A 14,442-nucleotide genomic window follows, 5' to 3' on the forward strand; every position below is an offset into this window, starting at 1 on the left:
CAACAAACAAAAGCCCAGAACCAGAGGGCTTCACAGGCAAATTCTATCAAACATTTAGAGAAGACCTAACACCTATCCTTCTCAATCTCTTCCAAAATATAGCAGAGGGAGGAACACTCCCAAACTCATTCTATGAGGCCACCATCACCCTGACACCAAAACCAGACAAAGATGTCACAAAGAAAGAAAACTACAGGCCAATAACACTGATAAACATAGATGCAAAAATCCTCAACAAAATACTAGCAAACAGAATCCACCAGCTCATTAAAAGGATCATACACCATGATCAAGTGGGTTTTATCCCAGGAATGCAAGGATTCTTCAATATACGCAAATCAATCAATGTAATAAACCATATTAACAAATTGAAGGAGAAAAACATATGATCATCTCAATAGATGCAGAAAGAGCTTTGGACAAAATTCAACACCCATTTATGATAAAAACCCTCCAGAAAGTAGGCTTAGACGGAACTTACCTCAACATAATAAAGGCCATATATGACACACACACAGCCAACATCATTCTCAATGGTGAAAAACTGAAACCATTTCCTCTAAGATCAGGAACAGGACAAGCTTGTCCATTCTTACCACTATTATTCAACATAATTTTGGAAATTTTAGGCACAGCAATGAGAGAAGAAAAAGAAATAAAAGGAATCCAAATCAGAAAAGAATTAAATCTGTCACTGTTTGCAGATGACATGATACTATATAAATAGAACATCTTAAAGATGGTACCAGAAAACTACTAGAGCGAATCAATGAATTTTGTAAAGTGGCAGGGTACAAAATTAATGCACAGAAATCTCTTGCATCCTACACACTAATGATGAAAAATCTGAAAGGGAAATTAAGGAAACACTCCCATTTACCATTGCAACAAAAAGAATAAAATACCTAGGAAAAACCTACCTAAGGAGACAAAAGACCTGTATTTAGAAAACTATGACACTGATGAAAGAAATTAAAGATTTTATATACAGATGGAGAGATATACCATGTTCTTGGATTGGAAGAATCAACATTGTGAAAATGACTATACTACCCAAAGCAATCTACAGATTCAATGCAATCCCTATCAAACTACCAATGTCATTTTTCACAGAACTAGACAAAAAAATTCACAATTTGTATGGAAACGCAAAAGACCCCAAAGAGCCAAAGCAATCTTGAGAAAGAAAAACGGAGTTGGAGGAATCAGGCTCCCAGACTTCAGCCTATACTACAAATCTACAGTAATCAAGACAGTATGGTACTGGCACAAAAACAGAAATATAGATCAATGGAGTGCACATATGGTTGCCCTTATTTTTGATAAAGGAGGCAAGGATATAAAATGGAGAAAAGACAGTCTCTTCAATAAGTGGTGCTGGGAAAACTGGACAGCTACATGTAAAAGAATGAAATTAGAACACTCCCTAACACCATGCACAAAAATAAACTCAAAATGGATTAAAGCCTAACTGTAAGGCCAGGCACTATAAAACTCTTAGAGGAAAACATAGGCAGAACACTCTATGACATAAATCACAGCAAGATCCTTTTTGATCCACCTCCTAGAGAAATGGAAATAAAACCAAAAATAAACAAATGGGACCTAATGAAAGTTAAAAGCTTTTGCACAGCAAAGGAAACCATAAACAATACCAAAAGACAACCCTCAGAATGGGAGAAAATATTTGCAAATGAAGCAACGGACAAAGGATTAATCTCCAGAATTTACAAGCAGCTCATGCAGCTCAATATCAAGAAATCAAACAACCAAACCCAAAAATGGGCAGAAGACCTAAATAGAAATTTCTCCAAAAAGACATACAGATTGCCAACAAACACATGAAAGGATGTTCAACATCACTAATCATTAGAGAAATGCAAATCAAAACTACTAGGTATCACCTCACACCAGTCAGAATGGCCATCATCAAAAAATCTACAAACAGACTTCCGCGGTCGCCGGCGTTCAGGAGCCCAGACCCAGCGTCTGAGTTGCCCGGCGCCGTCTGTTCGGTCAGTGGCGTGAGCGTCTCGCCGTGGTGTGTCGTCCGCGCCGCTCGGCCAGTTACACGCCCGTGCGCTCGCCCGGCCGGCCGGCCGGCCTGCGGAGCTCCCGCCCGCGTCCCCCGGCTGGTCCGGGGCGTCCGGGCACCGCCTCGACGGCGGCTCCGCCGGACGCGCATACTGGACCGCAGCCCGCACCCCGAGCGGACGGCGTCATGAGGCACCTGCCGTACTTCTGCCGCGGCCAGGTGGTGCGGGGCTTCGGTCGCGGCTCCAAGCAGCTGGGCATCCCTACAGCTAACTTTCCTGAACAAGTAGTAGATAATCTTCCAGCTGATGTATCCACTGGCATATATTATGGTTGGGCCAGTGTTGGAAGTGGAGACGTCCATAAGATGGTGGTGAGCATAGGATGGAACCCATACTACAAGAATACAAAAAAGTCCATGGAAACTCATATCATGCATACTTTCAAAGAGGACTTCTATGGGGAAATTCTCAACGTGGCCATTGTCGGCTACCTCAGACCAGAAAAGAACTTTGATTCTTTAGAGTCACTTATTTCAGCCATTCAAGGTGATATTGAGGAAGCTAAGAAACGACTAGATTTACCAGAACATTTGAAACTCAAAGAAGACAATTTCTTCCAGGTTCCTAAAAGCAAAATAATGAATGGCCACTGAAGGAAAAGCATCTTATTTATTCATTCACTGTTTTCTAATATTTTACTGCTCATAACTCTACAGTCTCATCTTGGTTGTACTTTAAAATCAAACTTTTTCCTACAGCTGTGAATTAAACAGTACAATGTAGTTACCATATTATGTTCCAACTGTTCAGTTAAACCCATCATGTTACAGTACTAAAAAGGTTCATTTTAAAAATCGATTCTTTTTTATGTAATATGTTGATTAAAATGTACCATAGAAAGGTCTTAAGTGTTTTATAATGGAAATGAAATATATATAAATATGGGTAACAGGCAAGTCACTGGTTTGAGACGAGAGCTATTAATTCTCATGGTAAAATTCTAGCATGCATGTACCTGTATAGCATGCTCTGCTAATCAGAAGGCTCATAAATATAACTATATTAAGCAGAGGTTTGACAGTTTATTACAAACCTAAGGGGAAAAATCCAGACTTCATAATTTTGATATTTTGTGCGTTTATATATTATTACAGACATGAAGACTTATGAAATTTCATTTTAGTTAGTCATTTCCTTTAAGGGCTCAAATCACTGTACTGGGTTCCATTTTTGTTACAGCTGCCTCAGTTCTAATTGGTCTAGACTCTCTCCCTGTTATTTTTTTGTTTTTCTTTTAAAACAGTAAAATGAGTGTTTTTCGAATCTCTAGTTCTCATTTTTGTGTTGTATAACACTTCTCTCTTTTTAAGAGTAGATATTCTTCAACATTTTTCTTAACCTTTGTTTCCTGTAAACAATTGTCAGTGTCAGTTCTTGCATTTAGAATATCCAACTTTACATTTACAAAATGTAGAGTTTCATCTGTGTCTGTATCTGCCATCCCATTGCTTCACTATATGAACAGTGATTAAGTGCATATCTCTAGCATTTTAGAAAAAACACCCAAATGTTCACCTGTAGGTTTCTTCAAAGTTTAAACGAACACCTAGCATTTCATTTATATATACCAGTTTCTTAAACAACACAAAATACTTGTTCTCCCCCCTAGGGAAACTATTTAAGAGCCAACTAAACTATGAAATACAGAGTTATTTGTTTTTAATGTGACTGTATGTTCCTGAGCAAATGCAGACTGTTGTAGTTGTGTGTGAACAATGTAATTTAAGGCTAAAGAGTGCTATCTAGAAGATAATTTTAAAGATAACTCATTATAAAACCATTTTCCCCTAATCTGCATAAATGAGAACTGATTTTAACAAAACTGTTTATATAACATTTAGAAGAACATCTAAAGCTAATGTTGGAGAAGGGGGAAGCAGGAATAAATTCAGTTGGATTGTTTTGACTTTGGTGTATGAATTTATGGCAAACAGTGCAGTATGTGTATTTTTCATTTCTTCTTTAAAGAAATACTTAGAAAATGTAATTTAATGTTAGAAATCCTATACTTGAAAGAAGCCTCAATTGTCAGTGGTTCTATGAAACAAAGTTAAAAACAAACATGGAAAATGTAAAAAAGATTTGTGTTTGAGTAGCTTGCGACTGATTGTGTCCTCATTAAGTGTGAAAATTCTTTGATATTGTCACCTTACATTTTGTTAAATAACTATTGCTTTTGAAAAGCGTATAGTGTGTGGTTTAGGAGTTAAGTGTCTACATTTTTTTAAGTTTTATATATAAAGTATTTATGTATTATAAGAAATTGCAGTAGGGCCATTTTCAATTAGTCAGTGTTTTCAGGCCTTGAAATAAATCTTGACCAAAGGAAAAAAAAAAATCTACAAACAATAAATGCTGGAGAGAGTATGGAGAAAAGGGAACTCTCTTGCCCTGTTGGTGGGAATGTAAATTGATACAGCCACTATGGAGAACAGTATGGAGGTTCCTTTAAAAACTAAAAATAGATCTACCATACGACCCAGCAATCCCACTACTGGGCATATATCTGAGAAAACCATAATTCAAAAGAGTCATGCCAAATGTAAAATAGATAGCTAGTGGAAGCAGCCACATAGCACAGGGAGATCAGCTGCTGCTTTGTGACCACCTAGAGGACAGGGAGGGTAGGAGGGAGACGCAAGAGTTTTGTTATAAAGCAGAAACTAACACACCATTGTAAAGCAATTAGAGTCCAATAAAGATGTGAAAAATAAAAAGAGTTATGCACCACAGTGTTTATTACAGCTCTATTTACAATAGCCAGGACATGGAAGCAACCTAAGTGTCCATCGACAGCTGAATGGGTAAAGAAAATTTGGCACATATATACAATGGAATATTACTCAGGCATAAAAAGAAATGACATTGAGTTATTTGTGGTGAGGTGGGTGGACCTAGAGTCTGTCATACAGAGTGAAGTAAGTCAGAAAGAGAAAAAGAAATACCGTATGCAAAAAAAAAAATAGTTCTGAAGAACCTAGGGGCAGGACAGGAATAAAGATGCAGACATAGAGAATGGACTTGAGGACACAGGGAGGGGGAAGGGTGGGCTGCAACAAAGTGAGAGAGTGGCATGGACATATATACACTACCAAATGTAAAATAGATAGCTAGTGGGAAGCAGCCACATTGCACAGGGAGATCAGCTCGGTGCTGTGTGTCCACCTAGAGAGGTGGGATAGGGAGAGTGGGAGGGAGATGCAAGAGGGAGGAGATATGAGTATATATGTATATGTATATGTATAGCTGATTCACTTTGTTGTACAGCAGAAACACACCATTGTAAATCAATTATACTCTAATAAAAATGTTAAAAAAAATAATGATAATAATGGGAGGACTGGCTGTTAGGAATGGGAGGAAGACTTTTTACTGTATACTTTAAAAATAAATTTTCATTTTTAAATCATATGAATATATTATATCTGAAAGGAAGTTAAATTTTGAAATGATATTTTTTAACATTAATGGACACATTATGCATAATAAGCCCTCATTAGCTGCTGTAGTGCCATGCATTCAAGCATTTCAACACAGTCATTCTTTGGATCAATAATATTTTAACAGTTCTTGGGGTTACGATAAATGGTTAGATTAAGCATGATTAGATCCCCCAGAATAACTTGAAGCAGAAAAATCAAGATATTCTAACATCTTCTTGTCCCTGTGAAGCTATTCTCAAAAGTCTCCCTCTCTGGGCTCTTCGTTTAAATTCTTTCCCTTAGGTTATTGACCCCTTGTTGCCCCTTACAGCATGATGTTCAAAAATATAGTCTTTAGAGATCATTTGACCCTGCCTAAACTTGGACCAAAATACCTCAGTTTCCTCACGTGTAAATGGAGGTAACACAAACTTTGTAGGTTTGCTGTGGGGATTTAGTGAGTTTATGTACGTGAAACTCTTAGCCCAACATTTGGCAAACAATAAGAATTCTAAAAATCCTAAGTACCTCTACTATTACTACATTGACTACTAAGACTTCCTAGTGGCCTGTATTTTCAGTGGGTTCTAAAGTCTGACATGTTTTGATGGATACTGTGATTACTAATCTTGCATGAAAGGTTTAGGGTGGAATATCATCTTCAGTCAATTCAAGTAACAGTTGTATGATTATCATTTAGACACTCAACCATAAATTTATGCTAATTTCCTGTCTGAATTAAAGCTTCTCTAATTAAACACATTAAGTTTCTAATTAATAATCCTTTCACTCTTTAATTCAAAAATTATGTTCATTGTGCATCAAAAAGTATCAGCATTTTTAGCATACGCATACCAAAAGTTCAACTACATTTTTTTTTTTTTGGTACGCGGGCCTCTCACTGTTGTGGCCTCTCCCGTTGCGGAGCACAGGCTCCGGACGCGCAGGCTCAGCGGCCATGCCTCACGGGCCCAGCTGCTCCGCGGCATGTGGGGATACTCCAGGACCGAGGCACAAACCCGTGTCCCCTGCATCGGCAGGCGGACTCTCAACCACTGCACCACCAGGGAAGCCCCAACTACATTTTTGTATTATGAAATACAGTTTACCCAAGTACTACAGTCAAAATTATCTCGTAGTGTCTCAAACTCACAGCGTCACTCAGTCATCATAATCAAGATATTTTAAGGAAGAATTTTTTTATTATATTTACCTAATTACCATTTCAGTTGTAAGAAACACTCAATGTGAATTTTAATTACTTCAATGTCAATAATCCACATTAACAATAAAATTAATTAATATTACCTATTTAGAATGTGTAAACTATTCTAATAAACATATTAAAGGCTTTGGGAGAAGAAACATAATGCTAAGGTTTAATTTTCAAATGTTAGGATTAGAGAGCTAAAACTGACTATCAGAAAACAACGTGGACCCAATGAGCCCACAACAAAACATTGCCAAATTCCTTATTAGTAGTAAGTTTCTTCTTTTTGAATTCCCTCAGAAAACATATAACCAGAGATTACCAAGGGAAATATTAGGAAACTGTGAATTATGCTTAATCCTTGGGCTATAAACTGGAAATTTTTAATTGAAAAACTAAAGCCTTCGTTTTAATGTTGGAATGATATAACTTCAAAGGAAAATTGAGATTACTTTTGTCATTAAATAAACGTTTAGTGCAACTTTATGGAGCAAGCACTGATTTATATATCCCTTGGGGAAATAGGAAAAAAAGTAAGCCCTAAGGGAGATTGTAATCCACTAAGGAAATTGAGACATGTAAGGTAATAATTATAATATAAATATTAAGTGATAAGGGCTGTGTTAGGGGAGTTCAGAGGGTGGCGACCACAGAAACTCTTTTGCATTTTAATTAGGCCTTGCAGAAAGGTAAAAATTCAATAGCCAAAAATGGTGGAAGAGATCATTTTAAATAAAGGGAATAATATGAGCAGTGTCTGCAAGGAAACAGCAGAGCATGTCTGTAGAAATGAACATACAGACTGCAGTATGAAATAATAATAATGGGAAATAAGACAGATTCAATAAGAAGCAGTAATACAGAGCTGAAAAATTCATACTTTTTCATAAGCTATAGAAAGCTATGAACAGTACTTTGATCGAAGAGTAATTTTATAAAAGTTGCCCTAGGAAGATTATACTGGTATACATTTGGGTTCTGGAGGAGGGGAAGAGAATGTTCTAGTAGTTCAGGCAAAAGATCCATATGCATCTGAACTAGGCACAGCAGAACTGGAAAGGGAGAGCTGAGTGTAAATATATGGAGTAATTGCAAACATTCACTGAGAGATTACATTGTGAGAACTTTTGAATGTTATCAGTTAATCATCTCAGCTGTCCTGAAGTAGATGACTATTATCTCCATTTTACAGAAGTCGATTAACTTAGTCATGTTGACACAGTCTTTAGTATAGTGCTGGGACCTGCATCCCAGACTCACTGACTTCTAAAGCCAACACTTTCAGCCCCTATGTTCTCTAATACTTTAAGCTCATTGTACTGAATGTTGAGGAGGAAATTGCGGCCAGAAATGACACTGAGGTCTCAGGTTTAAATAATCGGGAAAATAATGGTATCGATTGAAACAAAACATAGAATATGAGGAGGTAGAATAGATTCAGGATTATTAGACACAAATCCTATCTTAACCAACCCAGCTTCCTGAAGAGTATTATGTTTTCAGTGTCATATGAAGAATGTTTCTTTTTTATATTATTCATTGGTCCTGCTTTAGTCTTTGAATGTTCAGTTTATCCTGTGATCAGTCACTTCCAATTTAATCCACTGAAACTCTACTGTTTCATCAGGTGAGAAGTTTCCTGACCAGAAGCCTAAGGTGCAGTTAGTCATAACATACGAGGATGCGAAGCTGACCATACTTGTGAAGCACATGAAAAACATTGTGAGTTTATCTTATCTAATAAGAAACATGTAAACCTACATTTAGAAATCACTTTCTTCCTTTAAGCAATTAATGTCAACGTTCGTGAGAGAAATGGGGCCAGCCACCAAGTGTAAGTAAGGAACAATGAACCAGTTACAGTGTTCTGCCTCAGTGTAATTGTGATCCTTGGAGGAAAGGCTATAAAATATTTCGCAGGGTAAGTCTTAGAATGAAACCCAGACTTTATTCAAAATGAAGTGTCAGGACAAATCTAGTGAAAAAGCTTTGAAAAAGCAGGACTACCGGGGCTTCCCTGGTGGCGCAGTGGTTGAGAGTCCGCCTGCCGATGCAGGGGACACAGGTTCGTGCCCCGGTCTGGGAAGATCCCACGTGCCGTGGAGCGGCTGGGCCCGTGAGGCATGGCCGCTGAGCCTGCGCGTCCGGAGCCTGTGCTCCGCAACGGGAGAGGCCACAACAGTGAGAGGCCCGCGTACCGCAAAAAGAAAAAAAAAAGCAGGACTACCTAGAGTATTAAGAGCCAAAAGAAAAAAAAAAAAAAAAAAGCTATGTCCCAAGAATTTACACCTCTCTCATCACACTGAGCTTTGTGGAAGACTGACTCATCTCTTTGAATAGTGCCGGCACCTTCTCTGTGAAGCCAGGAGCTCTCAGTGTTTTCCCACAGATTGCCATTGAGTATCAGTTATCATATTCTGATGTAATTGCTCGAGGATATTTCTTTTCCCTCAAAAAGTAATCATTTCTTTGATGACAGGGACCCCATCTTTGCATCCCCAGAACCAAGAACATCAATGGTAGTTAGCCTCTAAGGAAAACTAAAAGCTGCTTTCTCTATTATACCCCATTCCTTCCTGAAGACTGGTCGAGCCAGAGAGGCAAGGATGGCAACTGGGCCATGTCGTTCAGTAAGAGAGGGAGCTTTCTTTGTCACAAGGTCATTGATTAAAGGTCTGAATCTGGGTGCAACAAACAGAAAAGGGTAACTCTAAGCCTCACCCATTTCTCTGGTCTTTTGCTAGCCTAGCAAAACAGGTCCTCCACATGGTGAAACTCCCCAGGAGACTCCACGTGGAGAAAGTCAGAAGCACTACTTTAGCTCTCTCCTTTATGCACATAAATCTCTAAGGATGCACTTTGAAGGAGTTAAAGGAGCAAACTCTTCTCAACATGACATGCATTTGGAACACACTAGAACTTAATAAATATTTGTTCATTGAACAAATATTTGGCATAACTTTCAGGGAATGCATCCTTTACAAATTTAGTATTAGCCAGATAGCCAAGGATGCTTGTTTGTAAATCTGTGGTGTTTGCAATCAGCAATTTTTGTAAGAGCTGGGCAAATATTATTAAATGTGTTTTTGTAGAACTTTCACTCATTAAAATAATTATTTTCAATTGCTTTTGATAAGTTAATCAGCTTAGCTGAGAATAGCAGTTGTTTAAGAAATTGTTAGGCTGGGAAATGAAGATTAAGTTAGATATTTTTTATAGCTGTATGCGTGTTCGTGGACTTTAAGCATCTGTATAAGTATACATGATAAAATAATAGACTATTAAGAAATAGTGTTAAGTTAACAGAACTTATATATGTGTATGGTATATAATTGTCAATTGAAAACAGTCCTCTTGGAAACTATACATATATTTCAGTAATGTCATTGCTCAAAACATTTTAGGACATGCCTGTTGACATTGCTTTTAGATCTGCATATAAACCACACAATAAACTTGTTGATACTCTTCAAGAATCATGCCTAAAGTTTGATCAAAAGCAGTATTAACCAACTTGGTCACCCATTTTATTCATCAGCTAAATCCCCAAATTACTTTTGACAGTTTTCAAAAATGCACTTTACACTCAGATGAAGTTGCACTACCAATAAGTATATTCAAAACCAGTGTGATGCAGGCATAAAGGTGGGGAGTAAGTGACTAAGAGCAACAGTTTAAGATTTAGATCAAGTTATGGGTAAATGGAAAATAAGTGGGTGAATCCTATAAAACTTTGAAAACCACTTAGGGCCGCTAGAGCCTGTACATTGCCAATGCCCTCGGAAGGAAAGTTGTTAATAATGAAGTCATGCTCCCTACTGGTTCTTCTCTCCTCCCCAATCTCTTAACATAGCCCTGGAACTCCTCTTTTCTTATTTCCAGGCTTGTGGCTTTGAATACCACTTACATGTCTTTTTCTTCCATATTTTATAATTCTAGCTTGAAAGTCTCCCTAAAATCCAGAATTATATGTACAACTGATTACTCAACAACTCTAGTAGAAATTCAATAGACAGCATAAATTTAATATACATCCAATCAAACTTCTGCTTATCACCCCCCTAAACCTGCTGTTTTGGCAGCCTGTCTCACCTCTAAATGGCACCTTCATCCTACTAATTGCTCAGGTTAAAATCCTTAGAGTCTTTTTGACTGCTCTCATGAACTACAACCAAATTTATCAACAAATTCTGTGAGCTCAGCTTTCAAAATAAATCCAGAATCCCACCATGTTTCACCTCCACTGCTTACCACCGTTGGTTCAATCTACCATCATCTCTCACTTGAATTACTGCTGTAGCCTCTTAACAGGTCCCCCTGCTTCTGCCTTTGTATCTTTTTAGTCTCTTCTTAACCTAGCATCCAGAATACTCCTTTGAGAATAAAAGTCATATCCTGTCGTTCCTCTCTCATATCCCTCTGGGGAAGGAAGCTCATACCACTTACAATGAAAGCCAAGTATTGGCACCCTTGACCTCTCCTACCTCACCTCGTGCTACAGACTCCCTGAATCACTCCACTCCAGCCTCAGTGATTTTCTTCCTATGCCTTGAATGTTTCTGCCCCAGGACATTTGTACTGCTACTCAGCTTATCAGGACTGCTCTTCCCCAGGCCCATGACTCAAGTTCTCCATGGTTCAATCTCACATGTCCTAAACAACTATGTTTAACTGTCACCTTTTCTGTGAGGTCCTCTCTGACTCCCATATGTAAAACTGCAAAACCACCCCTGTTGGTTGGCACTTCCAAACTTCCTTTCCTACTTTATTTTCTCCACTGCCCTGTATCATTGCTGTAAACCCAGAGGCTAGAGCAGGGCCAAGTATATAGTAGGTGCTCAATGAATACTTTGTTAAATGAAAGGATGTTAAATTACTTCTAATGTGAACAACTAAGAACTAAGACTTTTTTCACCTTCCCCAAATCATCACAACAAAGTTCTCAGGCTTTGCATTTTTCACAGCTTCTCTTAAATGACTATTTTATTTCTTCTGCTTATCTGAAGACAGAGATAACATTATAATGTAAATGACAGAAAAATCTAACTGTAAATTCTCAACATATTTTCTTTCTCATTTCAAGTTTTAACTAATTGTTTATTTTTTTAGACTTTAGTATTTTCACATGCTTGAGTAATCAGACTAAAGAAGTTGTGCTTGATTTTAATATTAAAATGAATTATTCTGCCTGCAGTTCTGCTACATTTAATAGTGAGTTTGATGAAAAGAATTGTTTATCTTATATTAAATCCTTGAATCTTTCTCTAAGAATTACTTCCCTCCTGTGAATTCACAAGTTTAAAAAAATTGCTAAAATTTTTTCCTTTCAAAGCAGCACAATTTGATTTATCCTAGTGAACAGAGACTGACAAAGTAATGCAGGTATTTAGAAGCTTGGCCAAGATTATTTTCAATAATTTTTCAGTTTATATAACAGAGAAACATAGAAAAATCATTTAGATTTGAAATATGTTTTTAAATCTTTCTAGTGTTTTCCCATGGAGCCCACTTTAAAATGATCTCTTCCATCGACTTCTGCAATGTCTCTATTACAGTGTCTCTCCCGGTCTCATGGATTCCCCTAGTGTTGTGTCATTTCTAGACTGTTTTCTTCTACCTGCTCCAGAATAAGCTCATTCCAGAAGGCTCTAAAAGTAATCAATAAGGATGCCAGACTTCCTTCTGATACTGAATATGCCCACATTATGAGAATCTCTTACTCTGTAACAGAATAATCAGTCATTTCAAATGAGGAGCAAGTCATGTCAGGGAAATCAGGGTATATCTCAAATGGAGTGCTGTTTAATCCTTTCATAAGACACAAAATCACAGAAAATCATTACTGTATGGAAATTAACAGAAGAGAGAGAGAAGTAGTCAAACACAACAAGAACCCAGGCTAAACACACACACACACACACACACATACATGTTAAAATTTTATTACATTTTATTTTTTATTTTAAAGAATTCTTGCAATTTTACTATGTATGTATAGTCTTGGGAGTTCTTGTTTTTTTTTTTTTTTTTATGGTACGCGGGCCTCCCACTGTTGCGGCCCCTCCCGTTGCGGAGCACAGGCTCCGGACGCGCAGGCTCAGCGGCCATGGCTCACGGGCCCAGCCGCTCCGCGGCATGTGGGATCCTCCCAGACCGGGGCACGAACCCGTATCCCCTGCATCGGCAGGCGGACTCTCAACCACTGCACCACCAGGGAAGCCCGGAGTTCTTGTTTTTAAAATCCACATTCCTGGATATGACTCTCAGTGGCTATGATTCTGTAGTTTGGCTTGGAATTTCTACATCTGCCTTTTAGTCTTCTCCTGGTCTCATGGATTCCTCTACTCTTTCACATCTAGACTTGTTTTCTTCTCTCCTGCTCCCAAATACAAGCATTTCAGAAGGTTCTCTGACACAAGTGGTCCATGGACACACTTTGAGAAACATTTCTCATGGCTAATTACCCCATAAATGGCACTCTGAATACAATGGGAGTTCTGTACTTAGCACCAAGTGACTTGTGTTGCCCACTGGTGTAAAAGAGACAACTCGTAGACTTGGTGAAGGTAACAAAAGAGGGTTGTGAAAATAAATCACAGATGATGGCAATATTCGACATGTAAAACTAACAATGTTCTATGTATCCTTTTAAAAACTTCTAACTTCTCACTCTGTGCATTCATTCTTTTTTTTTTTGCGTTTTTGTTGTTGTTGTTGTTGTTTTTGTTTGTTTGTTTTTTTGCGGTACGTGGGCCTCTCACTGTCGTGGCCTCTCCCATTGCAGAGCACAGGCTCCGGACGCGCAGGCTCAGTGGCCATGGCTCACGGGCCCAGCTGCACTGCAGCATGTGGGATCTTCCCGGACTGGGGCGCGAACCCGCGTCCCCTGCATCAGCAGGCGGACTCTCGACCACGGCGCCACCAGGGAAGCCCTGTGCATTCATTCTTATCCTGAGTTCTTTAAAAGATGTTTACGATCATTACCCTGAACTCTTTCTTGGTAGACTATCTCCATTTCACTTAGTGCTTCTTTGGGGGCTTAATCTTGTTCCTTCATTTGGAATATGTTCCTCTGCTACCTCCTTTTGCCTAACTTGCCATTTTTATTTCTCATTTTGCCTAACTTGCCATTTTTATTTCTATGTATCTCGTAGATTAGTTATGTTTCCTGACCTTGGAGAAGTGGCTTTTTGTAGGAGATGTCCTATGCATCCCGGCAGTGCACTCCCCTCTTGTCACCAGAGCAATATGTTCTAAGGGTGCCCCCTATGTGGGCTGTGTGCATCCTTCTGTTGTGGTGGGCTGACTACTGAGGGTGGTCTGGTGGGCTTGGTTGGCCCCCAGTCTGGTTGGTTGCCAGGCCCTGCCTTGTGCAGAGGCTGCCAGCCACTGGTTTATGGGGCCTGTCACAAGGCAGCCAGCTGTAGCACCCCAGGGCCCTGAGGCTAGTGCTGGCTCACTGATGGCTGAAGCCAGGTCCTGGGGTTAGTGCTGGACTACTGGCAAGCAGAGCCAGCTTCTGGAGTCTGTTGTAGTGCCCAGGAATCCCAGAGTTGATGTCAGATTGCTGGGAAAGAGTTGGGGGGGAATGGGGGAGAGGCCTCCTGACACAGTTGGGTACAGGGTCTGGGCTGTCCCGAAGCTTCTGTTGGCCTATTAGTTGGCAGGGCCAGGGCCCAGCTGGTCCCAGGGCAGGTTCTGGCCTTTGTGGGTG

General features: G+C 39.1%; 2 protein-coding genes across 2 annotated transcripts in view; both read left to right on the top strand.

Moving 5' to 3' along the window:
• Window positions 1–14,442, top strand: part of PIK3C2G (phosphatidylinositol-4-phosphate 3-kinase catalytic subunit type 2 gamma) — a gene marked incomplete at its 5' end in the record, with an annotated part of 318,729 nt that overhangs the window by 274,954 nt on the left and 29,333 nt on the right. The window contains 1 exon segment of the mRNA XM_081248761.1: window positions 8,356–8,450. Within this exon segment, the coding sequence (XP_081104887.1) occupies window positions 8,356–8,450 (95 nt within the window).
• On the top strand, window positions 2,053–4,427 carry LOC308625322 (riboflavin kinase). The gene has a single exon (XM_081249361.1). The coding sequence runs from the start codon at window positions 2,222–2,224 to the stop codon at window positions 2,687–2,689; it is 468 nt and encodes a 155-aa protein (XP_081105487.1). The 5' UTR covers window positions 2,053–2,221; the 3' UTR covers window positions 2,690–4,427.

The sequence above is a fragment of the Mesoplodon bidens genome (assembly GCF_964165515.1).
Source record: "Mesoplodon bidens genome assembly, chromosome: 11".
Classification (NCBI taxonomy): Eukaryota; Metazoa; Chordata; class Mammalia; order Artiodactyla; family Ziphiidae; genus Mesoplodon; species Mesoplodon bidens.